Raw genomic sequence first — 26,928 nt, forward strand, 5'->3', positions numbered from 1 at the left:
CTTTGCTCCTTTTCTGCATTTTTATTCTTTCTGTGTTAGGACTGCCAGAAGTAGATGTAGTAGTCAAGATATGGGCATATCATCCATGCATACTGCAGGACAATGATGTATTCTTTTGAATTTTATTTTTCTTTGCTTATTATCTTCTGCTGATTTTTATTTCAATAATCCAATAGATTTTAACATTATTCACTTAATACTCAGAGTTATTTCTCTTTGTAGAATTAACTACAATAACTTTTTTTTTTTTTTTTTTTTTTTTAGGAGAGGGAAGAGGAATTATGGTAACTTAGAACCCATTTTTATATACATGCAATTGCACTTTATCTTCCCAGTGTGCCCTTACAGTAATGATGGTTGACTTCTCTCCAGGTAACTATATTTGTCCATTTTCAACATTACATCTGTAACAGTTTCTGCCAATAGCTTTCCCAAGATGGAGATCACACTCAGGAGCTTAGAATTTCCAGGACCGTATCAGGACACGTCATAGAGGGATTATGTTTGTCACATTCAGTTTCCCTGGCACTAAGATTTTAGAATGATCAGATCTAGTATTGTCACATTTTGGAGCAGAGACTTGGGATCTGGCAGCAGAACCTCTCTGACATTAGCGACACAAATTTGCTGGTTTTAGGACTGCCGTTAAATTTTGGCCAAGTCTGGGAAAACAATTCCTGTGTACTCAGTAAATATTAATAGATTTTTCTTAACTACAAGACATCCAATCTCATTGTTTTGACTTTTTTTAATGGCAATTATGTGTGGCATATAATCTTCAGAAATATTGCAACTATATGTAGCATTCTCCATTACATGCTCTATATATTGATTATATCTTACTCTGTATTACTATACCTTAACTCTGCTGTGCCTTCTAAGAGGTGGAGTCATTGGATCCCTACAGCTGTTTCTCTCTCCCTGCCTCCCTGCTGGCTTAGCAAGAGGTGGCTTAGTCTGAGGACTCCAGAGCTCAGCAGAATGCCCAGCATTCCTGTCATGGTACTGAAAGTCACTGTGGTGCTAAAACTGAGACTGTGGGTAATGTCTCAGGCTTTTCTTGTTCAAACACTATCACATGGAGAGCTTGCAGAGGCAGACTGACTGGTGCACAGGTCTGCTGGGCAGCTGCTTATTAAAGAAGACAGAATGTGGTTAGCAGGAAAAACCAAAAGCTGAATGACAAAGGAAGAAGGAGAAACCACTCAGGGATCCTAGAATTAATCCATAATTCTTGGAGTCAATGTGAGTATCTGCTATCTCCAAATAACTTTGAAATCAATGAAAAGATATGTGACCTCTCCTGATTTTTTTTTTTTTTTTAAGATATTTGAGAAGCTATATTCATATTAAAGCAAAATAAAAGCCAATGCTCCAATCCCAGTTTTTGAGACATGTCAAAGCTGCAAGTTTCTTGTTTGAGAAAGTGTGTATGCAACTTTGTTTGGAGAACTTCAGCAAATAGGAGGTTACTTGGTAAATTTTTCTACAAGATCTCTGCTTCCTACAGTGCATGAAACTTGGTCCTCATGGGATGAATTTGTCTCTGATATTCCCAGATAATTTCTTTTCAGAATATGTAAACTGGATGTGCAGTAAATGAGGCAGAAGTGTGCCTCAGAAAAATAAAGGGTTCAGGCAGCTGCACAGCCCCCCCCCGGTAGGATTGAAATTCTGTCTTCCTGTATGATCCTGGCCCAGTTATTCTAGTAAAACCTGGATAGTGGTGGAAGGTACAATTTGGAAACATCAAAAGTGAAGTCAGTGGAAACCCAGAACACAAAATGTTAAAGCTGGAAAAAAAAATTAAAGCTCACCTTGGACTTTCAGAATAAGTTGACATTACTGACTTTGCTCTCTTTACCCGCATGTATAAAAATAACACCGTCACCTCATCCATCATACAAAGTGCTTCTGAAAATGCATGAATTAATGTTTTTAAAGTATTCACAGAGGTGACCTGCCCCTGTAAAGAAAGAGGAAAAACCACCAGAAAGTGATAATCCATTTCCAAAGCATTATTTGCAAGTTGTATAATGTACATCAACAGTTTGAATGAAGTTATCAACAGTAATTGGTTTAGGGATTCCCACTGTGTAAAGTCAAGATGTTTCAGGTGCATGATGACACATGAATTTTCCCACAAGATGTTATGATCTATCAAGTACAAAGAAGCAGGAATCGAAGTTGTAAGTGCAAACTTAGTTGTGGCATTTCCTAACCTGCAAATAATCGACCACACAACAATAAGTATTTAAATACAGCATATGTCCAAGTTCAATGCCTATAATCCAGCCTAGAAATCTGTCCAGGATTATGCTCCTTGTTGTATTAAATATGAAATTTGAGTACCTAGTCCACGTGTTTTTATGGGCTGCTCAGCAACCACCTTTTTAAAGTGAGTCATCACATTCATCTCTTTGCCTGGTTGCATGATTTATATCTTAGTAAAGATACACTGTAATGAAGAGTGAATGAATAAAATAAACATGCAGTTGCAAAGATTACATATTTTTGCATTTGAAAATCATTAGCTATGATTTCTTGCTCTTGCTTTACCTGATTTATTGTGCAAATGTTGCTCTGTTTTATTGTGGACATTATGACAGGGATGAGGATTCTATTCATTCAGGAATGATTTCTCTCTCACTGGAGCTGAGCAATCGGAATAGAAAAAACATAGTTATGTCAAGGAGTGCTACTTAAACTTTTACTGCACTATAGTGTGTATCTTAAGCTTGTTCTGCTGCTAGTCACTAATCATTAGATATTATGCTGATAAGACAATAATTGGACTCTCCACACTCATCATGGAAAGCTTTGTGGTTCTTGGTGCTGCACAGACACTGGGACAATGTGGTCTCTGCAAGCAAAAGACACAAACAGACCTAGGGGTCTCTGACCAGGAGAAGGAAATTGCTGAAAGGCTGGAGGCTGCTCCTGTGACCATCACATCCTCTATGCCCACAACCTGCCCCATCAGTGTTTCAAAATAGGTTATGTTACATATATGACACAAAGAAAGAGGCAAAATTTGGTATAATCTGAATCCTGCTATACTCAGTTAGACTGAGTATAACTTTTAACTTAGACATTCACTATTTCATTGTAGAAATAAGCAGGACAACTTGAGGATGCTCCACTTACTTTTCTTTCCAGGATCACTCCCCTTCCATTAGAAAAACATTTGCACACAGGTCTCATTCTGTTAATGTTCTCTATACCTTATATATGCTTTTGATTTGTATTGTTTATGTTTATAGTCATGATTTATGTGCATAGCAGTGTGCTTGTGTTATTTTTCTATAATAGCACAGAGGGATTTTTCACAGTGAGCTTTTAAAGATGTCATTCACTGGTACTGGCTCTTTTTTCTGTGAATGCATTTTTCATTACCAACATCAGTTTATGGACATCACAACGTTCAACTAAAATACAGTGTATTCTATTTATGGCTTATATAATATTTGAGTACTTTACAAATATTGATTAATGTTGCCATGTCTGCAGAGTAGCAGGCATATTAATTTGACAGGTGGGGAAACTGAGGCATGGAGAGCTGATTTGAATGACCTGAAATCACTTAGCAGATCTGAGACAGAGCAGGCCTTTAATACAGGATCACCTTTAATCTCTGCAGTAGCGTGGCTGTTATTTTTGCATGAGGACAGTTACAGATTAGCATCAGTGTATGTTCAGATATTAATCTCTCCTGATCCCTTTACCTACAAAACTATTTCGAGCCAAATTAAAACATGTTTCTACTTCAGGCAAAGCTGTCTGTTGCTTGTGTTGTGGTAAAACTTAATCTAGATGTTTCAAAATAAATTGGTTTGTCAAGGCTTTGCTGTAATTGGTATACCAGCAGCACAGTTTTCACTCACCAAAGGATGATTGAATCCGAGGGAAAAAATCCTTGAGGAAAAGTTGAAGAAGCATTACAAGTATTGTATTTGGAAAAGTATTTATATCAATATATGTATTGCTTTTACTTTCTTATTATGTTTTGTTATTGTTGTTGTTGCTGTTACTGTTTTGATACCTTTCTTAAACTGAACAGCAATTTTTAAATTTGGAAAAGGAAATGGATAAATTCCTGGAAGGTGGTAAAATCACCTTAGTGGGCTTTTTTATTCCCCTTTCAAAGAAATGGGAAATGTAACATAAGATTAATTTTTCATAACATTGGAGGTCTGTCACAGAAATTTGTGTTTGAGCAGGCCTACTAAACTCTTTTCATAGTTAACAGAGATAATCAAGCATTTCTAATGACTAATTTATCTGAACTGTTTTAAGAATCTATTTTGGGGCAAGATTAATTGCATTCTAGAAACATCCATTTCTTTCCACTTGCCAGAAAGTCAAACCAGTTTAATTAGAGACTAATGCAAATGTAGACATGCAAACTGAATGAGATGAATTACTGATTCTCTGTAATTTTACACAAGGTTACAGCTTGCCCATACTTTTAACTGGCACACTGAGAAATATCTCCTATACACCAAAAGCATTAATGGAATGTTAAAATACACCAGCTCCAAAAAAAGAAAAAAAGGGCAAGAAATGGTTATTTGTTCATTTGTGATCTCTGTACTAACTTCTGTAAATGCACCAATGTGCAATTTTAAATGTATGGCAAATTTTTTATATATACTGGAATATTCATTTGTCTTTCTGAGCTTTCATTTTCAACTTCCATTTTGCAACTTGTATAATTCTTTTTATGGAAGATGTTCTATTTCAAAGTATTAAACAAAATTTAACTTAAAAATTGGGGAACTTTAAACTCTAAAATTAGAGAAAATTTTCAGTAATTTCTCATAAAACCTTAATTCAACTTTTCTGTTTTCAATTCATGTTATTTGAAAAGCTTTAAATAATGTTTTAACTACTTTTTAATTTTTTACTTTTATATTTAAATGTGCTTTGCTGAAGCTGTGCTACAGATATTAAGCATATATTTGACTTGAAGCTTAAACAATATTAAAATTTAAGAATTCTTCAGCTAAAAAGGAGCAACAGAATTTCAATGCAAATATGTTTTTAATATATACTTTAACAGGAAGCTTCAAAGGCTAAGAAGCAACTTAGCAAAATCTATTTGTATTCAAGTCACAACTTTTTCAAGAAAAGTTAATTACACAAATGTAGAAGAGGATCACATTGGTGTTTCTGGCATCACTATAAAAAAAAGCTGAATGGTTACCTGAGAAAGGACAAAAAAGTGACTTGAAAATGAAGGCAACTACAGTGTTACCTTCCAAGTTCATTACTGAAACTGATGAATTAGTACAGAAATTTGCAGTAGTGAATTATGGAAAACAAGCTATAAAAAAAAGGAAAAGTCCTACATGATTGGAAGAAACCGAAGAAGTTGGAGCGCCACCTCAAAAAAGGATGTTAAATTATGAAAATAATTATTAGCAGAGAGAAGGAAATGTAGCAATCATGTGGGTTCAGCAGGCAAGTTAAGAAAAAAAGATTGTATTTGTAAGTAAGGTGAGCTGGATAAACCTAAGGAATTAGAGTCACCCCAATTAATCTCAGACAGACAAGAGAAAACTGCTGCATATGAATTCTAGGCCTTTGGCATTCACAGGGCTGATTCATGCAATAATTTTTACCTGAAATTATTAAAAATATTTCTAAAAATAGGTAAGGATTCTTAGCCGCTTGCTGCAGGTGAAATCTGTGATACAGAGAGTAAGAATTCTGCCAGGCTCTCATAGGTAATACTTTAGGTTCTGCCATGAAAGTACCTTATGTCACTGTAATTTACAGCACCTCTAATGATAGCGCTGAGTTATGTCTGTGTTCAGTGGCTGTTTTATTTCTTTCCTCTCCATCTGAATAGAAAGCCTTGTATTTCGCTCATGTAAACTCTGAATTCATCCAGTCTTCAGGCAGGTTTCCTTCATATTCTTGGGGAAAAAAGGTGTTTGTGAAGGAGGATGGGATGGGTTGGGATGGGATATGATACTTGTGCTTATCGTTTTCCAACGGAGTCATACATTTCTTTTCTCTGTCTCTCTCTCTCTCGCTCTTTTTCCCCCCCCCCCCCCCCCCCCCCCCCCCTTCTGGCTAGTACAGTATCAAGAACCAGCCATGATAACTATCTCCATTTGTTTTACTGTAAATAGGCAGAAACCCAATACAGCAAAACTTGATCAAATTACTGAATTCAGTCTATCTACAGCAAGATATATTTTACTGATGGTTTTAGTCTAAAGGAACTAGATGGTTGGAGATGGTAGAGTCTTATTTTCCAAGATGCTGGTCATCACATTACCTGCAAATTTGCATTGCATTTTGCCTATTCCGATATTGAAGTGGGTTTTGTGAATTTAGTATAGTGGTAGAGTATTCCAGAAGAAACAGAAACAAATGAGGACAGAGGTTATTAAATTTTCTCATACACTGGACAGGTGAAATTAATAATTTTTTATTATTACATTATTACTGTGTCAGTGCTCTCTGTCTGTTAGCAATTGACAATAAGCTTAATTCAGTGAGAAAACTGTCTTGTTCATAACCTGAACTGCAGCTGTTTACACTTGGAGAAATTGATTGCAGGAGAAGGGATTCTTTTGTTTTCCTACCTGTCCTATTATTTTTTCAGTTGTGTGACATTTCCAAGATTGAAAATGTTACACTTTAAATTTTCTCATTGTTTTGTGAGAGGAAAATACAAATGAGAAGGAACTGAATCTAGATTATAAGGTGAAACAAAATATTTCCTCTATTTCCAAAAGAATCCGTTGGCTCTTGGGTATTCTTAGTTTCCGTGTTTGAACATATTAATGAGTTTTGCTTCCTTAAACTGTAGTGAACCACATAACCCTCCCATAAATTAATTTTCAGCAGTTGAACACAGCATGTTTGGCTTTTGGGGACTTTTGCATGAAAATGTTTTCTGTCTTGAACTTCCTAAGTTCCTCTACATGACAGCAACAGAGACTGTAGTGGAATGCATTGGACTCCTACATGACACTTATACTCCAGTATCTGATTTCAGAGTGTCTTACAAGAATATCCTGATGATGGAGGTAAAAACCTTACACAGAAATTGAAATTTATAGGATTATCCTTAAAAGCATTGAAATATAGTCAGTAACATATTTTGGAACAAAATGCTTCCATGGTTTCTAGCCATGTGGAAACACTGAATATGATCCTAAAGAGGTTTACAGCAGCAGTGACAACCTACAGCAACCTTTATTATCTCTGTTTTCCTTTGAGCATTGGAAGATGACACAGCCCATCCAGCCCTACTGCGTGAGAACTCTCTTCTTTGTCATATTTGTATTCAGCAGTTCAAAATACATACCAACACCTCCACAATAATATATATTCTGTAGTTTTCCAAATATTGAAGGATTTCTTTTAAGTTATCAACTGCCAGGATTCCATTGGTTTCATATCAGGCTTCTCAAACTTGAAAAAGTTGATGGAAAAAAGTGAAGAAAGAACTACATTTCTGAGCAAGGTTCTGTGAATTGGTATAAATAAAACTGAGAAAAAAAAGGAGAAATGTTATTCAATTAATCAGTTTTGAAATTAGTTTTATTAAATTAATTAACTGCTTCTGAGTTCTTAAATGTAGCTCATTAATTTGTAGTTTGAATGAGTTTACTCAGGACTTGGATATGTTAAAATAAAAAACATTTATCAGCTGACTAATGTTGTAATAAGAGTAAACAATATCATATAATGTTATGATTTGTCATTATAGAATGTAACTTTGGAAACCATATTACTTGAAGAAGAAAGTCTTCCATGGACTATTTTAAGAGGAACTAGTGGATGTTAAAGATAAATCTTTTATTTTCTTTTCTTTAGAAAGAAGACCATCTGATTGTAACTACTGCCATCCTGCCAAAAATCACCAGAGACCTTGGAATATGCATCCCAAACCCAATGTTTTAACAATGTTGAGGACCATTTCTCTCTGATGCCCTGGGAATTTGCTGTGTCAATGAACACACTTACAACTGAGCTGATTGTATATAAAAGATATTCAGTCAAGCTGATGTACAGAAAGTATGACTGTTAAATAATTGTAAAACATAATATGTGATGAAAATGGTATGAAAATTTATGTGCATTAATGTGTTTTGCCATTAAAAACATTTTTGCTGTATGGGGAATATTTATACAAGTAAAGGTTATTCTTTTGTAATAGCTGTCAAGTGGGGAGCCTACACCAGATGCAGAAAATACCCATAATTAAATTAGGTCCAGACAAACAATAATGTAGGGTCCCTACAACGACAATGATTACTTTCAAAGTGACTCCATGAATTATTTGGGTTATTTTCTGTGGCAGTTAGATTTCCTTGAATGACTACATTATGTCTCCTTAATTGCTAAATGCTTTGAACCTGCAGGGTGATCAGGAGAAATCAGACACACCTGGTCATTTAAAGTTTCTGGTGCAATTCCTGAAGTGACTGTCAGCCTTACATGTTCCTTGTTTACGGGCTAAAAATATAGCAACATAAGCACTTTTTAAAATCTTAAAAGCTAGTGAAATAATTCTGTTTAGTAGTTAGCTAGGAAAACTGGAATTTATCTGCGTGCAGAGTCTTCTCAGGCTGTAAAAAAAGGTATTATTTGGATGTTGTACTGATATTTCTACATTGGTAATTAATTTATTTCTTAATTTTTTGCATCCCTGTCCCCTGAACCTTGAGGTTTTGCTTCTGTAAAAAAAGATAATTGTTCTTATGTCTGCAGATAACTTTGCCTGCTTGGGAACAGATTCTCATCTTGCAAGTAAGTTTATAACAACAAAACAAAATTTTAAGTCTCAGTTTTAAGTAAATATATAACAACAGAAGCATGATATATGTTAATCCCATTTTGATCTTATTTTGTGCTAAATGGTGCTTCAGCTATTTTGAAGCTTCATTATATTAGCAGGAAAGTATGTAGAAGCTTTAATATCAATGATTATCAAGGTTGTAAGGTATTTATATATTTACATATAAGATCCTATAGTCCAAAAAGACACAGAATTAAATATAGAACATAGTTTTAAAATAAAATATGTTACTCTATGTCCTAGGTTACAATGTAAAATGTGCCCAAAGGATGTATTCTATCACCATCTACATGAAATGTTGTTGTGCACCACTGTTTCCCTTGCCCCCTCCCTCCAGACTATCTTCTGTTAATGGCCCATCAATGCCGTCCTGCATGACTCATAGATAACTCTCCCCAGGAGCTATCTCTGTTTAATGGGCAATCAAGGACCCATTACAAAACTGATAAAATGGTACCAGCCCATTGTGAGATGCTCCACCCAGGGGGAGGAGCCAAGCATTCCCACCTGGATATAATCGGGGCCTTGGGACAGCACAGGCAGCCTTACCCACTGGATTCCCAGAGGACAAGAGCTGCCAGACCTTTGTACAGGATCACTGCTTCAGCAAGACCACTTCATCTGGACTGCTACCACCACAGTTTCAGGTTGTATTCTGACTCTGTCAGTGATCTTTTGTACCACTGCATGTGTTTTATTTTATTTTACTTTTTTTTTCTTCCTCTCCTATTAAATTGTTTTTTCTGACTTGGAGTCTCTTGCTGGTTTTGCCTTCAAGCCAGCACACTCTATGTTCTAGATTAAAACTTATGTGTTTTTTCTAAAGTAATCTTTGCTTTTTTTCATCATTCCCAAAGAACTAAAACTTTTACTAAGTGGCAGGAGGCTGCCACTAATAAATTGAGTAAAATCCAACAAGCTGCAGCAGCAGAAGCTGGCCTGGAAACTGGTAAAGGAAAGCTGCTTGTGTAAGGTCCTGATTAGAGAACATTAAGCATGTCATGAGGATGTTGACAGTTTGCCCTCAGTGAAGTGCTATTTATCTTCTTGTGTCTTTTTTTTTTCTCCCAGCTATTACTGAAACTTGACCAGCTCCATAAAATCTTAAGTTTGTGCCAGTTCCTCATCTATCTGTATGAAATGGCTACTAAAGGCTGATGTAAAGATACCCTACAGTGAAATGTAAAATTCTCACCTGGGGATGAAATTCCCAACCCCTGTGCTATTGCAAGTGCTTTCCAACATGGGCACAAATTCCTGTGTCTGGACTGGTTCTTACACTGCCTTCATCACTGAGTGAAAATGCAGGGACTGCACGGGCCTGCAGCTAGAAATGCCAGAAAGGTCAGTTCTTAGGAGTTATAGAGGCTTATCTTCACTCGTTCCAGAAAACACGGTGTGCCAGTTTCTAGAGGAAAAGCAGACACTGTTTAGATGTTTTCTCTATTGAACATCTTTCTGAGTAGCTTTTATCTTTGCGAAGGATTTGGCACAGTGAAACTTGCTAAGCTGTCATCAGGTACAGAAGATCTGAACGACAAAGGAGCTTTTGAAGACAGTTGAATAGACAGAAGCACTACTAAATGCAGCAGAGATACAGAGATCTGTATTCTATTATTTAGGTCCCTGTTTAATATACTCTACAGCCTCACATGCACTTATTCAAGAAATGTTACTGCTCTGGCCGCTCCCAGTCTCAGGATGAAGAGACAGACTCTAGTGAAAGTTACTGGAGATGCTGTGAGAAGTAGAACTATTTTAAGAGGAACTTTTAAATAGGGTAAAACACTTTATTTTTACATAGATGACAGACTGTCAAACAAATTACACAAGGCTGGGAATACTGGCAGAATGTACAAAATATAAATAGGCATCAAGCTTAATGAGAAAACGTTATGGGGGAACTAGAGAGAGAGCTATACTGACGAACAGGAAGAATACTCACAAATGCATGGAGCTGTGCATGAGCTAATATGTCCTGCCAAGAAGCTCTATACCACTGTTGCTGGGGGTACTTCACTGGTTCTAATTTAAAATTAACTCAGATACTTCTGCTTGGCAATTAGATATGGTTTATCTTGTCTAGTGTTCAATTTATTATTTTTTTTTAAAGATGCAGATTTATGTCATGTGGACATTTAAAAGCAATACTGAAGAATGTAAGTTTGACATCAAAGGAAACTGGGCCCTGTGGAAGGATTCAGATGGTACAGTCTTGAGGCAAGGGTGTTGCATGAACAAATTTAAAATGTTTTTAAGAGTTTTTTTAATAACGTTTTATTGGGACTTAAAGGAAGCCCCCTCTGTTTGGACAGAGGGAAGAAGGATGTTGGGTAGATGGAGATCCTAAAATGGCATGTGGATTTTCTTTTTTGAGAATAATGTGAGGAAAAAATTTTGAAAGTATCCTGAGAACACTTACCTGGAATGTTCAGGAAGTAAAGGTATGGCAAGGTTTTGGGAAAAAGATACTAGTCCTTTTTCTCAGGTTTGGTTGAAGCTGATAAAACCTTGAAATGACATAATTTGAGAGAAAGACAGGTGGAGAATACTGCTAGAAGAACAATTAATGATGCTGAGCTTGATTTGTTAGGTTAGTCATCAGCAAGGAGATAATAACTGAGGATGTGTCACCTGATGAGATTGCTTGGAGAGAGAGCATAATGTAAGACAAGCAAAAGGCCATAGATACTGCCCTGGGGAATAATGAGAGTGGGGAAAGAGCGAAAATACTCAACAAAAGATCAGCTACAAGAACAGTCTTGAAAAGAACTGGAGCAAAAAAACCCCCAATCTTCAAGTCTAGTGGATGTAAAATGCCAGGAAGGCAAGAATGATCAATGGCATGAAAAACTGGAAGAAGGTGAAAGAACATATGGGGATGAAGGCTCGGGAGATTATGCACGTCAAGGAGCAGCAGGAGTAGGCTTTGCCATGTCAGGAGGTTTCTGGGGGATGACAATGACAGCAGGATGGCCGGAGGTACCGACAGGGGCACAATCCCACAGACGCCGGGCAAGGCAAGCCGAGCTGCTCAGGTTATGGTTGTTGGCATCATGAGGCAGGTCCAAAATGGTGAGACATAATTCGAGGTGAAGTCAGAATCAGGGCTGGTGACAGTGAGTGTCAGCAGGAGTGCAGTGCCAAGGCAGGCCCAAAGTCACGGCAGGGAAACAACTCAGCGGGGCCAGGTAAAGGCAAACCCACAGCAGAGCCTGGGCAGGGGCTGGGGACTCACAGGTCCCCCCCTGGGGAGAAGGGACCCTCCTCTTACCACTGCCTCTGGCACTGCTCTTTGCTCAGCTTTCTCCCCAGCTGCACCACCCCAGAGCCAGCCTTGGGCACGGCAGCTCAGCCCCCGGCAGAGAATTCACTGTATTTAATCACTGGTGCTGGACTTGGCAATGATGGGAATTTTGTGATTGCTTCAATCAGAGTCAGGAACTCATCCCCAGGCCTATGTCTGACCATAATTCCTTCTTGCTATTGCGATGTGTAAGGTGGGAAAATAATTTATTATGATCTAGAGGGTGGAATGAGAATCACAGCTGTGTTGTGATAAAAACAAGAAGATAATGTCTCTTGAAGGGCTTAAATATAAAGTACAACACATTCAGAAGGGAAGAGTTAACAAGATAATAGAAATGCTATGGTTTTCCATTCCCTGTGCACTTTTAAAATTTGGTATTGTTTAAATGTGAGCTTTCTTTTCAAGGCTTAGAAATTTCTTTTTAACCATCACCCACACTATAGGCTAATAATTTATCATGGCCATTTTTTCCAACATAAAATAAATTTTAAGCCCGGGATCTATCTGTTAGGATTCAATTTTTAAAGAAAAATATGAATGTAGTTTTCTAGCTAAAGGAGCTATCAATCCAGTGAAGGCTTCTTACAGTTTTGGAATGCAATGTGAAAGACCTGCAGGAAAGCCTGGCTCTGGCAGGCAGCCAAGCAGGCAGCGTGGACGGTAACACCCGGCTGCAGTCTGATGCTGTATTATCTATTCATGTGTGTCCGTGGAGTAGAATCCTGGAGACATTCATATCTCTCAGGAGAAGGAGTGCAGAACGGGCTTTTTATAAGCATGGAGATTATTTTTAGCAGTTTTTAATGTTTAGAATTCTTTCCCTTGAGATGTGAAGGAAAGGAATTTGAAGGGAATATCGATTTTTGACATGGGTGAAAATGGTCATTGACTGAACTTCTGAAATGGCGGAATGATATTTTAGGTTGTCTGGGAACTACTTAAGCATTTTAAAGAAAAAACATTAAAAGCTTGATAACCTAGGAGCATATTAGTTGAAGAAGCATAAAAATATACTTCTGATCTATGTCTGCAATACTAGATTGTCACTATAAGTGGAAAATGTTATCAAAGGTATAAATTTCAGCAGCTAGGAATTGTTTTTTTTCTCTAAGCTCCATAGAGAGAGGGTGTTACACACTTGCATTATATCTTTACCGTGGTGCATTTCGGTTTGCAGTCTTGTTTTAATCTCCACTTGAAATATTTTTAACATTAATATTGGGACTTTCTGTGTCTAATTTCAGTATACTATATTTACTATGAGAATGCGAAGGCAACTTTTCAACAGTAAGCACTCTAGCTTAAAATCTTACATTACAAAATGCGTAAAACTTCAAATTGAGTAATATATCTCTTATTTCCTATAAGGAAGAAGGTACATGAGCTGAAAACAAATTTAGTTGCAAGTCTGAAAGAAAAATGTAAAGACCTGCAGAGAGTGAGGAATTCTGTACAGATCAGCCAAGTGCACATGGGTCAGAGGGTGAGACCATCTATGGGCATTCATCTGCATGTACGGTCAGTAAAAATTATGACTTTGGTGGGCAGTCCTACAATGGATCCTTGAAGTATTTTTAAATGTTATTTTAACTGAAAATGCGTATTATTAACACTGGTGTGTGATTTGGAATATGTCAGATGAAATGTGAGTATTCTGAACTGACCTATGCAGATAATTTCATATAAAAGATAACAACCTTAAGAGTCTTTTGCCCTGTCAAAATGGGAAGACAAGTCAGGGGATTCTAAATTCCTTTTTTTGACAGATGCCTCAATCTCTTTCTAATTCAGAACTCAATTAATAGAACAGAAAAAATAAAGTTAATGATCCAAATATGTACTGAAGTATTTTTAACATTAATCAAATTTACCTGAAGTTGCTCAATGAGTTTCAAAAAATGATTTTGTGATATTGCAGCCAAGTTCTTTGAAGACCAATGTTCTATGGCACAAGAGACAGAGCTAATTTATGTAGACTTTTCCTTTGTCTTCTTTTCACTGCAGTCATTGCTGTTCTGTCTCCCTGAAGTTCTACTGAAGACACAGAACCCTTATGGCCTGTATTCATCTTCTCTGCTCAACTGCAGCTGCCTTGCTTCTGCAGGCCTCTGAAAAACTGTGCTATGATTTAGGTGCTGGCTAGGACATGTTTTATATATAAATATAAATTTTAATTGCTCTCTGTAATTGTTATGTGGCTAGTGCTTGAGTATACAAATTTAATACGGAAATTTGATGATAAAATATTGTAGTTATAAGAAAACATTTTGGCATAAAACTGTTGATAGACTATAAATTCTGATAATATCTATTTGGAAATTAGTGAAATATATAATATATCCTTGAAAGGCAGGATAAGCCTGGTTCAGAAAGCTTTTTTATACTATTTTTTGTCCGATGTTCTGTTTTTTTTTTTTTTTAAACTAATGAAACTGATAGGATATTTCAGGTAATGGGAAAGAAATATTAACCTTGTTACACTGAAAATGTTGTACTACAAGGGCACAGGTAGTACCTCAGTGTGCATGTACATGAGCAGAATGCTTACTTGTGAGCTAGAGATTGTCTCAGAAAGGCACTGAACAAATGAGCTGATCAAGGAGCTGCTTGGACAGAGAATTTATTGTCATTCTTGAAACTCTGGAGAGTTTTTTCCAGAAAGCTGTAATGGAGCTACTGTTGTGCAAGTGTTTTAAAACCAATGGTTGTGCTACTGTTTTAAAGGAGTATAGGAGACAGTATCAGTTTGATATTGAATCATTTAGCAGGGCAATATTAATAGAAAACTAAGGGAAAGAAATATAGCTGATGTCACTCATTCTTGTTTTATGGAAGATAAGATGTAAACCAACTTCTTTTTTTTTCTGAGCAGTGTTGAAATTACCCTATTTATTAATAGCATTTATAATGCTATTAGAGCTGAGATGTGCAAGTTAGTAGAGTTTTGCAGGAAGATATTTTTACTACAAAATTAGATAAATATGGAATTAACTGTTCTGCTATGTAATTCCAGCTATTTGTCAGCTTTGTGGAGTGCTCCTTACCAATGTAAAATAGGTTATTTTCATTTTAATTTTCTGTCTCAAAAGGATTTAATTGAGGAAAACCTGATGGCCAGTGTTATGCAGGACCCCGAATTCAGTGCAAAGGTCAGACCTTACCTGCTTTGGCACTAAAGGCAGAATGTTCCACAGAAGACTGAGTTGCCCAAGTCAAAGAGAGCAGTCCAGCAAAAGCTGAATGTGTTAAACAATTACCTGTTTATAGAGAAACATACTTTCCTGGTTTTCAACTGTCCAAAAGATTTCTGGGTTTCTACTGACTGCACAGTGATCCAGTTTCATCAAGGCATGGAGTCCAACAACACTTTCTCTGTGGTGTTCTCCAGCCACTGAACTGTATCAAACATGCCCACACCCAGGGAGAGCTCAGGGCTCTGGATCCTCTATGGATGAAGGTGCCAGTGAAAGGAAATAATTGACATAAAATTTCATTTTTAATATTTTCTTTTTGCTCATTGTAGATAATATTTCAAACAAAAGCAGGGAAAGATTGTATTTCAGTTTGGGGGTTAAATGAATTGGCACTTGGGTAATTTCACTTAAACACCAGCTCTTACAGAAATGGAAATGTATTTGGACGCTTCCAAGTTACAGGTGGTTTGATAACTCCAGAGTCTGTAAACTACGTTGAAATGGCTGCACTTTCTGTTCTGGTAGTAGAATTCATCTGTGAAAAAATTGAACGTGAAGCCATGGACTGGTAGGGTCTCCTTGATTGGGTTCTGGTAACAGCCTGGATATTTTTTTTTGTGGTGTATCAGACCGAAGTGGAGTGTCTCTTACTGCCATGAATCTCTTCTGCAACAGCTCCCACATCTCTTAATACACACTACATCCTATTGCTGTTTGAGAGATTTATGGGATAGCGTTCTAGTTGGACATCAGTGGAGAGTCTGGAAATTAAAAGAATTTGTTGTTTTCTGTTCTGGGTGGGATGTTTTGATGAGCCCATTAGTGTGACACAAAGGAGCAGGGCAGACAGCCTTACTGAAATAAATCCATTATTTCTTTTGATCCATATTTTAAAATAGTAAATGTAATTTACTTCTAATTATTGTTGCAAAGTGTTTCTCTTGTGACAGAAACTAAAATGCAGGAGGCAACTGAAAGCTTTTGCTTTCAAGATTGGAATCAAACTGGAAATGTCTGCAAGAAGATGGGACACTTACAGCTGGCTAGTGTTGGGACATGAATGGTAAATTCCAAAGAACTTAAAGCTTCCTGGGTCAGTTTAAGGGTTCATTTAATCCAGTGCCCTCTCTCCATCAGTCTTCACAAGCAAATGTGTAGACAACAAAATATGATTCTTCCCAGCACAATCTCCAATTTCAAGCTAAGCAATATTTGCTAGGTTTTGTAGCCAATATCCCATGATTAATTCCTCTTTTGTGAATTTATCTGCTCATTTTAAATATATACTACCTACAGTATTTCAGAATCCTTTACAACTTAGGGGTTGTGGGAAGATGTACCTTACATTTATTTCTGCGAGCTTTGTCTGATAACTATTTGGTCTTCCCCTATTCACCTTCTCCACTGCCTCTCATGATAAGTCACTATGGTATCCTTGTTTTTGTCCAGGCTGAAAATCCCTCTGTATTTAGTAATTCATTGTACAGAAACTGCTATGCAATTTTTTTATGTCATCCTCCTCTGTGTCTTTTCTCCTTTTACTTTATGTTTGCTGAGAAGGCTGAAACTAAAGTGATACTCAAGATTTAGTCACACCAGTCCTTTTTTTTCTTTACAAAAATAAAATTTCTGTTTTCTGTTTTGCTTTTACTCTTTTTCTAGCAATCCCTACTTAGGCTGTGTGTTTTATTGACTGTTACTGAGCATTAAACTGATGGTCTGTATCTTATTTCCTGAGCAGGCACCAGGTAGTTCGGAGACCATCGCTGAATTCATACAGGTAATGACTGATTTGCACCCTTCAGCCTTTAGGTTTTCTAAGGGGACAGCAGTGGATGTTATCTCCCCTTCAATAAAGCTTTTCACACAGTTTGCCACAGCATCGCTGCAGACAGGGTGATGGAGTTTATGTCAGAGAAGAGGATGGTGACGTGGGTTGGAACCTGCCTGAAATGCCAGGGGGCTGTGATTGATGGCACAAATCTGGAGGCCATCACCAGTGGTGTACCCAAGGGCTTGACACTGGGCCCCTCCCCGTGTAACATCCCTGAGAATGACCTGAACCATGGGGCACACCCTCAGCACCCTCACAGATGAACAGAACTGGGAAGAGTGGCTGGTTCAGTGCAGGAGACCTGGGCAGACTGGGAATGGAAAGAAACTGGGAATGGAAGAAACCTTGTGACATTTCAATAAAGGCAAGTGCCAAGACCAGCCCCTGGGGAGGAACAGCCCCAAGCACCAGCACACAGTGGCGTCCAGAGTGTGGAAAGCAGCCCTGCAGAAGGACCTTGCTGGTCCTGGTGACAGCACAAGGACAGGGCAGTGACTCAGTGCCCTCATGGCAAGGGTGCCCAGTGGGGTCCTGGACTGCTCTGAGAGAGGGGTGCTGCCAGCAGGTCAAAGACTCATCCATGGCACTCTCAGATTAGAGAACTGGTAACTGATTTCTTATGCTGTGTTTTTTAACCTCCTGCCTTTAATAGCTGTTTATTCTTTCAAAGATTTTCTTTACATCCCCTGGAAGTTTCTGCAATGGAATTTGATGCAAAGCATTGTTAGGTGGCTTTGGAAGCCCGATTGCATGAAATGATCTCTTTGCATGCTGCTGATCCCCTCAAAGTTCACGTTTGTGGGATATGACAGCCCTCTGCCCATGCTGATTCTTCCACATTATGTCCCACTTATCCCTGTGTCCACTTATAATTTCTACCAGATAGTGGTTGAAATGTCTGGGTAACTCTTTTTTAAGTCCCAGAAAGCCTCTTAAAAATATATTTTGGAGAGGAATCAACAGAAGGAATAGCAGCAAACTGCAAAAAGCCAATGCTAGTAATTTGAGAAGGCTTAAGGAACTCAAGGATGAGTGCCAGGTCTCATTGCCATATGAATGGGAAATGACTAACATACATAGTCTCAATTTTTGACACTTCATTTTGAATAATTTCCCTGGTATTTGCCCTCTGCTGGGGAGTGTTAGGTTGGCTATCTCATGAAACTCTTCTATAAGAAATGTATAAGCAAAGAATAAGTTTGCATATTCTGTCATTTCTTTATTCTGTCCTTCTTAAGCTCAGTGTCAGACTTCTTGTTACAGTGTATTTATTATTTCTTGCGCCTTTCATGAGGAAATAAATCCTCTTCAGCATACTTCTAATGTTTGAATTTCTATTCTTTTATATTTTCAGCTTTTTCAAGGACATCCTACTTTTATCAGCTGGCTTTACTGCCTGTTTAATTCAGCCTTCTATGTAATCTTTCTAGTATCTTCCTTGGACAGGTTCTCTGCTGCCCAAGAAGAGTTTGGTAGCTCCGTTCAAACACACAGTTACCTCCTTGAATTAACTTTCTTTTCCCATTTTGCACTTAGGCATTACTGTAGGAGATGATTTGACTTTTATCAGTCTTGCAATGATAATAACCTAACAATTGTCCTATTTTTAGAGTTTCTGATATTATTCTGATACTATGCTATGTCAGCACCCTCATTTAAGAACATTCTCAAGTACTTTAAAATTATGGCCTACAGTGGTTTGTTGTTTTGTTTTGTTTTTTTTCTACCTGCAATTTATCCATTTTATTGAGATGGGGGTTAATGTATTTATGATCATTAATGAACATTCACTGGAATTACATTGCAGCAATCTGTGTTCTGGTAGTTGTATTCATAGTTGCTAATAAATATTTTCTTTCTGCTAGATAAATGCTTCGGCAGCAACTGATTTTTCAAAAAGAAAACCAGAAGTGCCTGAAAAACACCTGCTGAATAGTAGAATTGTGTAGCTAGAACACATTCACAATCTCTACTTCATCAGTATTTTACTTATCTAAAAGCTTCTCTTTATCCTACTCACATCCTATGTCCCTCTGAGAATGAATTTTTACTTTTTACAGAAAATATATTGTAGATTTTGCAGAAAAGGAAAAAAAAACATCAGCAACCCAAGACCATCAATTTATCAGTCCAGATTCTTCATGTGTAGGTGCTCAAGACTGTGCTAAGACTACTTTCCAAGCAGCATTTTTTAAGGCAGGAGGCTCAACATATTATGGCAAAATTGGTTAATTAACAAACCACAGGATTACAAAGAATTATTTTCTTTAGCTGACTTGTATTTTTGTTGTTAGTTTCTATCCAGGATAAAACCCCCTGATTATTACAGCTGCCATAAAACAATCCTAGCTTAACTCTTTAGTCACTAGACAGGAGTTGAGGAAACAGATGGATTAAGGCTAGCGAGTGTATGGGTACATTACCTGTAATTATTTTAAAACAGAGGAACTGCTGGGCTCTTACATGTGGCTTGTATGGAATCAGAGTCTTCTGAGTGGATGCACTGCTACTGACTCTAAGAGTTCATGTTGCAGTCCAGGGCATTCCTTTGGTTGCCCTGGAGGGTCAGAGACCTGGGCAGGGGGGTCTGGGACCCCAGCCCAGAGCTCAGAGAGACACTGGATTTGATTTCAGTCCATGGGAGAGGCTTCTTGCACTGCAGGAAGCATTGCAGGCCACAAGAGTGTGGAAAATAGTAGTTCAGTATATCACAGGGTGAAAAAACAGGGGGTTTGGGATTTTTGGCATTGAAGTGAATGGGGCAAGATGGAGATTTTTGGGGCGTTGTCTCCTTTTTCTTCCTTCTTGTTCCCTCACTCCATTTCTGCAGTGACATTGGCACAAAGTAGTTAGTGAGGATTGGGTCAGAGTAGAGATGACTTTTTTAGTATTAGTGATAGGCATTGGCGAGAAATAGTAAATAAGAAATACATAGCAATAGTATAAAAGATAAGGACAACCCAGCTCGGGGGGAGACGTGAGAAGTCCAAGCCACGGCAAACATCTTGTTGGACTGAGAAAATCATAAGATAAGAAACACTAAACGAAGTCTGCAACCTTGAAAATCTAAACCTGAAGACTCCATCTCTTCCTTCGGTTTGGCACAGAGCTTTGCAGAGGGCCAGGACTCTAAAACCACCTGAATGCCGGGGAATTTAAACTCCTGCAAAAGGAGCCCCAGACAACTGCCATCCCTGAGTGGGCAGAAACAAGTTCACTGCTTTGTCAACTGGCAGAATTCAAAGGAAAACCTGAGGATCACTATTTACAAATCAAGGAGGATTCCCAACTACTTCTGGTTCCCAGCATCTAAATTTTATCCTATTTGAACTACATCTTGTCTCTTAGCTGGATCATCCAATCCTGCTTTAAAGCAAATCCCAGTCTGTGACACTTGAATCTGATCCTGGTGTAGGATGGCAGCTGTTCTCTCTCATTTAAGCAACTGTTCACTTGGAGATATTAAGCACCTTCCATCTGCCTGGAAGTGTCTACTGAAAACAAGGGTTTAGAAAGGGCCACTTAAATTCAAAGCCTTGAGGATCTCTGTGAAAAAGCAGCCTACCAATCCACAAAAGCAGTTTGAAACCAGACTTGTTAAGGAAATTGCAGAACATGTAATGCAATGAGTGCACACAACTAGGTTACTGTACATGTAATTAAATATTTACCTAAACTGGGAGCACTGGTAATGCTGTATAGGGGTCTGTGTTCCTAAAGGTCATCTCCCTGTGTGACATTAATTTTGCATAGTTTAGAATAGCTCTGCAGTCTGGGAAAGGTGGAGGTAAAAAAACTGATCTGAAAAGGACTTTGTTACAGCCCAAACCAGAAATTTGTGATTAATGCATTCTACAAGGTTGACAAAACAGCCAAAAATGTCAGAAACTATCCTTTCTGTTCAAGCTGCTTTGTCTCAGTTGCTGTGGACAAGTACTACAGAACATGTTTAGAACAAATTTCTGCATCTTTTCTTCTGTAGCTGTTGAAAATCCTCAAAGCATGAGGAAGGGTGGCAAGTCTCAAATGTCCCAAATAAAATCTCATCCATTATGGAGGCGGTTCTGTAAAGCCAGTAATCAAGAGGAACAGAGAGCATGAGCTGCACGTGCAGGTGCAGCTGCCACGTGTATCTAACCTTGTGGCCAGCTTAGACGGCTCTCAGGCTGTTTTGGTTCCCCGAGGTGGGGCTCTGTCATGAAGTACCACAGGCTAAATCACTGCACACCTTCCCATCCATGAGTCTGCTCTCATTGTCACCAAGTATCCGAAAATGCTCCTGCCGCCAAATCCAGGAGCCCACCAGCAGCCAGACTGCAGCAGCTCTGTGTCCCCAGGTCCGTGATGAGGTGAACTGCAGTGTTCACTCCCAGCAAGGCTGTGCAGGCAGTGCACTCACAGGACATCTGTGCACACACAGGACACAGCCCTGGGACACACAAACAGGGACAGCAGCCTCCTCCCTGCTCCCCTCCTGCTGACCTCAAGGAAGGCCCAAGGGTGGGAAGTGTCCATGCCCTCCCTGGCACACTCAGCCTGGACAGGAGCTGCTCCTGCATCTCTGCTTCCCTCACAGGGACAGACACACTGACACACACCTCCCATCCTGCCCTCACTCCCCATTCCCCCTGCATGGAAACCAGGCTCCTTCTGCCCTCAGAGGGGCAGGACATTAAAAGGGACATTCAGAACAGATCCCCACAGTGCTTCAGCACAATCGAAGCACCAAGAGCTGAAAAACCCCCAATGAATCATACAGATTCCATATTTATATCCCATATACTTCGTATTTAATGACAATGTGTTTGATTATCTAACAACATTATACTCTTAAAAAACCCCCCCCAAACCAGAAGACTTTCTTTTCCTACAAAACACAGCGATTTTTCTAATTTGCTGCGTGTTGTGAAAGAGTATTGATCAGCCAACAGCCCATTTGCTGGAACAGTTATTAAACCACAGCATGTTATTAAACCACAACCTTTTTAGCATGCAAGCAAATGAGCTTAGGGTGCTTTACACCAACAGTCCCTGTACATAACAAGGTGCTGCACCCAACCCCTGGGCATTTTACAACAGCTTCTGTTTGTTAACCAAGATCAACTTGGTATTATTACAATTATTACCTTGCAGAAACACAATTCTCAGGTTTTCTCTACAGTATCAATTTCTACAAGATAAGTAGACAAGATCAAATATTTTAAGGTACTTTTATTTAATAAATAACTTCAGTAATAGCATCATAAAAAGTGAACATCTGTTAAAATAAAAAGGCACTTAAAACAAGAATATGACTATGATGCAGTTTGAATGGTCAGAGGCAAATATACATGGCACATGTCAAGAATGATGTGTGACTTGTCACATGACAAACTATGCAATCTTAGCTATAGGGTAAAGGCAAATTTACAGCTAAGACTGCTCAAAAAAAAAAAAAAAAAAAAAAAAAAGGGAAAAAAAAGCTCGTGTTGATACAAAAATATTACAAAAAGAATCGCAACCAAATACGTTAGAAAGATTAGAAGGTGACAAAGCACCAGGCTTGAAAGCAAAGAAACATTACAGAATAAAGACACAGCATCACGTAAGGCCCTTAGGTGATCTGAGGATGTCTCGGTAAGGTACTTCATGATACTGCCACCAAGGGCTTGAATTTACAAAGAAAAACTAAGCAAGTTACCAGTCAGCAACTTCTTCAGTAATGGCACATGTTTTAAAGCTATTTTTTTTTCCTTCTAACATCCTTAAAACCTTTCATTTTAACCATAACCTGGCAATATGCAACTTGAAAATGAAAGATAAGTATGCACACGCTTTTCAGTCTTTTACACTGCTCCCTTCCAGCTTACTCAACTTACCAAATACTTAATCATACATCTAGCAAGTCAAAGACCAATTAACCACCAGCTCCATGCTACATGAGTTTAATTACATCTGCAAACTCAAGCCCTGATTTCCCTGTAAAGCTAAAAAGTTTAATACTAAATGGCTAGGCAGAGCCCTCATGCTGATTGCTTTAACCCCTTCCCTCCCAGTCCTGCCATGCAGCAGCACGCCCTGCACAAGACCTGGATTCACAGCACGGGAATGGGAAAGGTCAGAAAGGCACCATGTGACCTGGGCTTACTACGCTACACAGACTCAAGTTTTTTGTCCAGCCTCTGGCACCAAGTACTCATATTTGCAAAAAACAAAAAGAAAAAAAAAAATTAAAAAAAAAAAAAAAATTGAAAATAAAAAAATTACATATGGTACATTTTCACACAGGAAAACAAACCTATATGTAATGTATTAGTAAAATCACTGCAGTTTGCCCTAAATCTATCTTACTGTGACTACAAAAGTTGCTATACTGCATACAGTGTTGTGAAGTTATACAAGCAGTGTTCATTTTCCCTCATATTTAGGATTGACCACAGTCGTCACTGCACTCTTGTAAATAGGATTTTCACCCTAGAAAAAGAAGAAAAAATAATATTAGCATCTAAAGATATGAAAAAGGATACATGTTTGCAAGAAGCATAAAAATTAGCATAAGAAATTACCCATTAATGCTTTGTTTGTACACACAAACAGCTTAAGTCAAACTAGTTTTCCTTCTAGCAGCTTGAACAAAGGCATGCACAGCTAATAAATAAAGCAAAGGGTTAGCGGGATCCTGCTCCATTTGCACCACAGAATTCCTTGGAGGCAGCTGAACCTCAGGCTCATCTCAGGGCTGAGCCATCACCCAGGGCATTTTATAAAGATCAGAACTGTAAACAGCACTGCTTGACACCAGGACTGACCACAGACCACATTCTGCTATAATAAACATTTAAACAGCTTATCTTACATTGTAATTGAATTCTAGAAACCATGTGGAAAGACTTCTAGTGTTTTGCTGGTACACAGTCAATAATTACAGTGAACATTCAGTACTTGTCATTCTCATTTTATTCCTACAGGTCTCTCACCCCCGTAAGGGCAAAATGTACAAATAAAACAAAGAAACTTCTGTACTGGTACAGATGATGTAATAAAAAATTATTTCTACTGATACAAGACCAGCCTACAGCACAACTGCTTATATCTCTCCTCCTGAGATTTAAAACCCCTTAAATGAAGCTTGTTTTAAGCTTCCTTTTTTCCCAGGTTTCCTTCTATCTCAGGAAATCTTACTCCATTTATGACAGCCTTGCACACCTCAGATGAACAGCTTGAACTTAAAATTAACAGATAAATCTTCACAGGAGAAAGGACCACTGCTGGAATGGCCTGGAGGTGCAGCTCTGAGTGCTTACCACCGCCTGAACCTCAGCCTAAATGAATGTCTTCTGCCAGCATGAAGCTCTTCTGTGCATACACAACTGAGTCTTGAGAAAATTCAGCTCAGTGCAGATGTCAGCTCCAGTGCTGTTCTGGCTGGGGCTGTATGGGCCCTTCAGCAGCAGTAAAGGAATTCTGTCCCTTCAAAGTTCCTCCCCCGGTCTGAGATGGGCTATACAACCATATTAATTCAACTCTATTAATATTCAACTCTATTTACAATATTTCGGGTTAAACCACTTTTTCCTTCACTCAATTAAAGGACACGCAAACATCAGGCATCTATTTTTCAGGGTCATAAACCTGGAAAATCAGCTAGGAATACCACAGAATGTGCCAAAGGCAAGCAAGAACCTCACTTGCTGTGACATTTCTCATCACAGTTCCTGGGAAGTTTGCTGCCTTCTGTTTGCAAGGCTCAGCACAGGAGGAGAAACTGTTCTACCCCACCAACAGTGGCTGCTGCTGTCATGGTTCCTGTCACAGGAAAAGGGTATTTATTTCTCCTGAGAAGAGCAAGGAGGTGCATCCAATCTCATCTAGACTTGTCCAGCCAGAGCCTGGACTGCCAGACAATGGAAGTCAAAGTTCTCTGTTCAGTCTTGTCAAGATTTGAGTCAATGTCACCTGGGCAGAGGTGAAGGAGGAGCTGGGTGTTCAGCGCTGGCTGTACCTCACAAACACAGCTTAACAGCAGAAATCCCTTCCCTCTTCTGTTAGTTTTCAGGCAAAAGTTGTCTTGATTAAAAGTGTATCACCTACTGGTCTGGGAAGGGATGAGGAGTAACAAACATTTGGTCTGGTTTTTTAAATTTTGCATCATGGAAAATCATGCGATGTGGCTAGTTCTCAGACAGACTAATTAATCAATGCAAAATTATGACCCAATATTTTTAGCAAAAGGTTTGCAATAGTATCATGCAAATGAAATAGGAAAAACATCCAGGGGTGAGGGATTTAATCTGGTACTGAAGTATCTCTTTATGCCTCAAAGTTCTTGGCAATCAATGTATATTGCTTATTTCCTTGACAAGTTTTAATGGAGAATTCTTAAAAATATAAATGTAAGCCAATAAAGTTTATGATGCAGAGGAAGTCTGTAAGCATAAGAGGCTGCATCATATGCAGAGCAGAAGTCACTGCACAGCTCTTCCATGGCAAGACATTATGTAATACTTGTTACAGTGTGCTGTTAGCCTCCAACATTTTGCAGAACAGACTCCCCCAGCACATACAGGGGGTATAGACTCACATCTTCTAGTTGTAAAAGAGAGATAACTTCTACCAGATGGTCTAGGAATGGGTCTAAAGGTAAGGACTAAAACATGGAAATTTGCTAGATGCTATTCATATGACTAATTTGAACCTGAAATCGGCTTAAAATACAATTTTCAAAGTAAGACTGCAAATTTTTTACTACACTGCTTTTTGAAGAGAAGTCAGGATTAAAGTTTTCATGATCTTGATTTAGCATAAGCCCTACAAGGGTATTGAAACTCTGTCCTGCCTTCCCTTGTACTTGCACTTCTCAGAAGCACACAGTGGGATTTAGGTTACTGGACAAAGCACTTGACTAGCTGTCTCCCCGTGTCAGGTCAGTGTCTCAGTTCCCATTACAGAAAACGGAGATTTACAATATTCACAACTCTTCAGCTTAACCCAACCTGACATTTGATCAGCTAAATGGCTCCTGAGGCTCTATTGCCTATAACTGCAACACAGGCACCTGATGGATCTGCAGGTTCCTTCTCTGCTCTCTTCTGGTAAAGCCCTGGCTGTTCCAGCCACACCCCAACCACCCTGGCTTGGCAGGGTCTCCTGCAGACAGCTCCTCATTAAAATAAATATCCATTAATCCAACATGATGCTCCCCTCGCTCAGGGCCCCTCACAGCTGGCAGAGGGTATACATTTCCAGACATTAGAAGCATTCCAGTTTTTTAATTGGCCACTAAAAACATGGGATTCCAAACTTTCTGCCTTAGACAAATAGTATGGTTTTAAATACCTCATTTTCTTTAGGGCACTGCAGAGAATACACTGCTTTGAGCATGCAGAGTTAGGGAAAACACATTCGCAACATGCCCCTACAACTGAAAACTCCATGCACACTTAAACCAAAATTAAAATTAACAAACAGTAACTACATACAAAACTCAGTGAAATACTGAGTAAAATAAAGATGGAGGCACTTTAAAAGTACCTTCAGCTGAGAATAAAGAGCTATGTTCTTGCAACAATATTCACTTTCAACTAGACTGGGCTGCTCAGAGGACAACAGTTCAGTCCAGCGCTGCGTAAAGATGAACCAATGGATGTTTGATTAACCTTATTCCTTTTGCTCCAGGGGCTCACTATTTCAACAGTCACTGAAGTTACCTCCATAGTGGGTTTAAGACCTAAGTCACCATAAGAAGCAGAATTTAAACTCATGCACACACATCGTTCAAGAGCTGGTT

General features: G+C 38.5%; 1 protein-coding gene and 1 long non-coding RNA gene across 3 annotated transcripts in view; one reads left to right on the forward strand and one right to left on the reverse strand.

The window, feature by feature from the left end:
- The first annotated feature begins 9,378 nt into the window (after nt 1-9,378).
- LOC120757573 (uncharacterized) lies at nt 9,379-18,453 on the forward strand. Its single transcript, XR_005702584.2, has 3 exons — nt 9,379-9,471; nt 17,070-17,108; nt 17,187-18,453. It is a non-coding gene; the product is annotated as an uncharacterized LOC120757573 (long non-coding RNA).
- A 3,905-nt stretch (nt 18,454-22,358) lies between these two features.
- The window catches only part of ITGB1 (integrin subunit beta 1), a 44,337-nt gene continuing 39,767 nt past the window's right edge, over nt 22,359-26,928 (reverse strand). For both annotated transcript variants that reach the window (XM_040056215.2, XM_040056207.1), the window contains one exon: nt 22,359-23,615. In XM_040056215.2, the coding sequence (XP_039912149.1) occupies nt 23,550-23,615 (66 nt within the window). In that variant the 3' untranslated portion in view covers nt 22,359-23,549. The remainder of the gene's footprint in view (nt 23,616-26,928) is intronic.

Source organism: Hirundo rustica, chromosome 1, assembly GCF_015227805.2.
Source record: "Hirundo rustica isolate bHirRus1 chromosome 1, bHirRus1.pri.v3, whole genome shotgun sequence".
In the NCBI taxonomy this organism is placed as follows: Eukaryota; Metazoa; Chordata; class Aves; order Passeriformes; family Hirundinidae; genus Hirundo; species Hirundo rustica.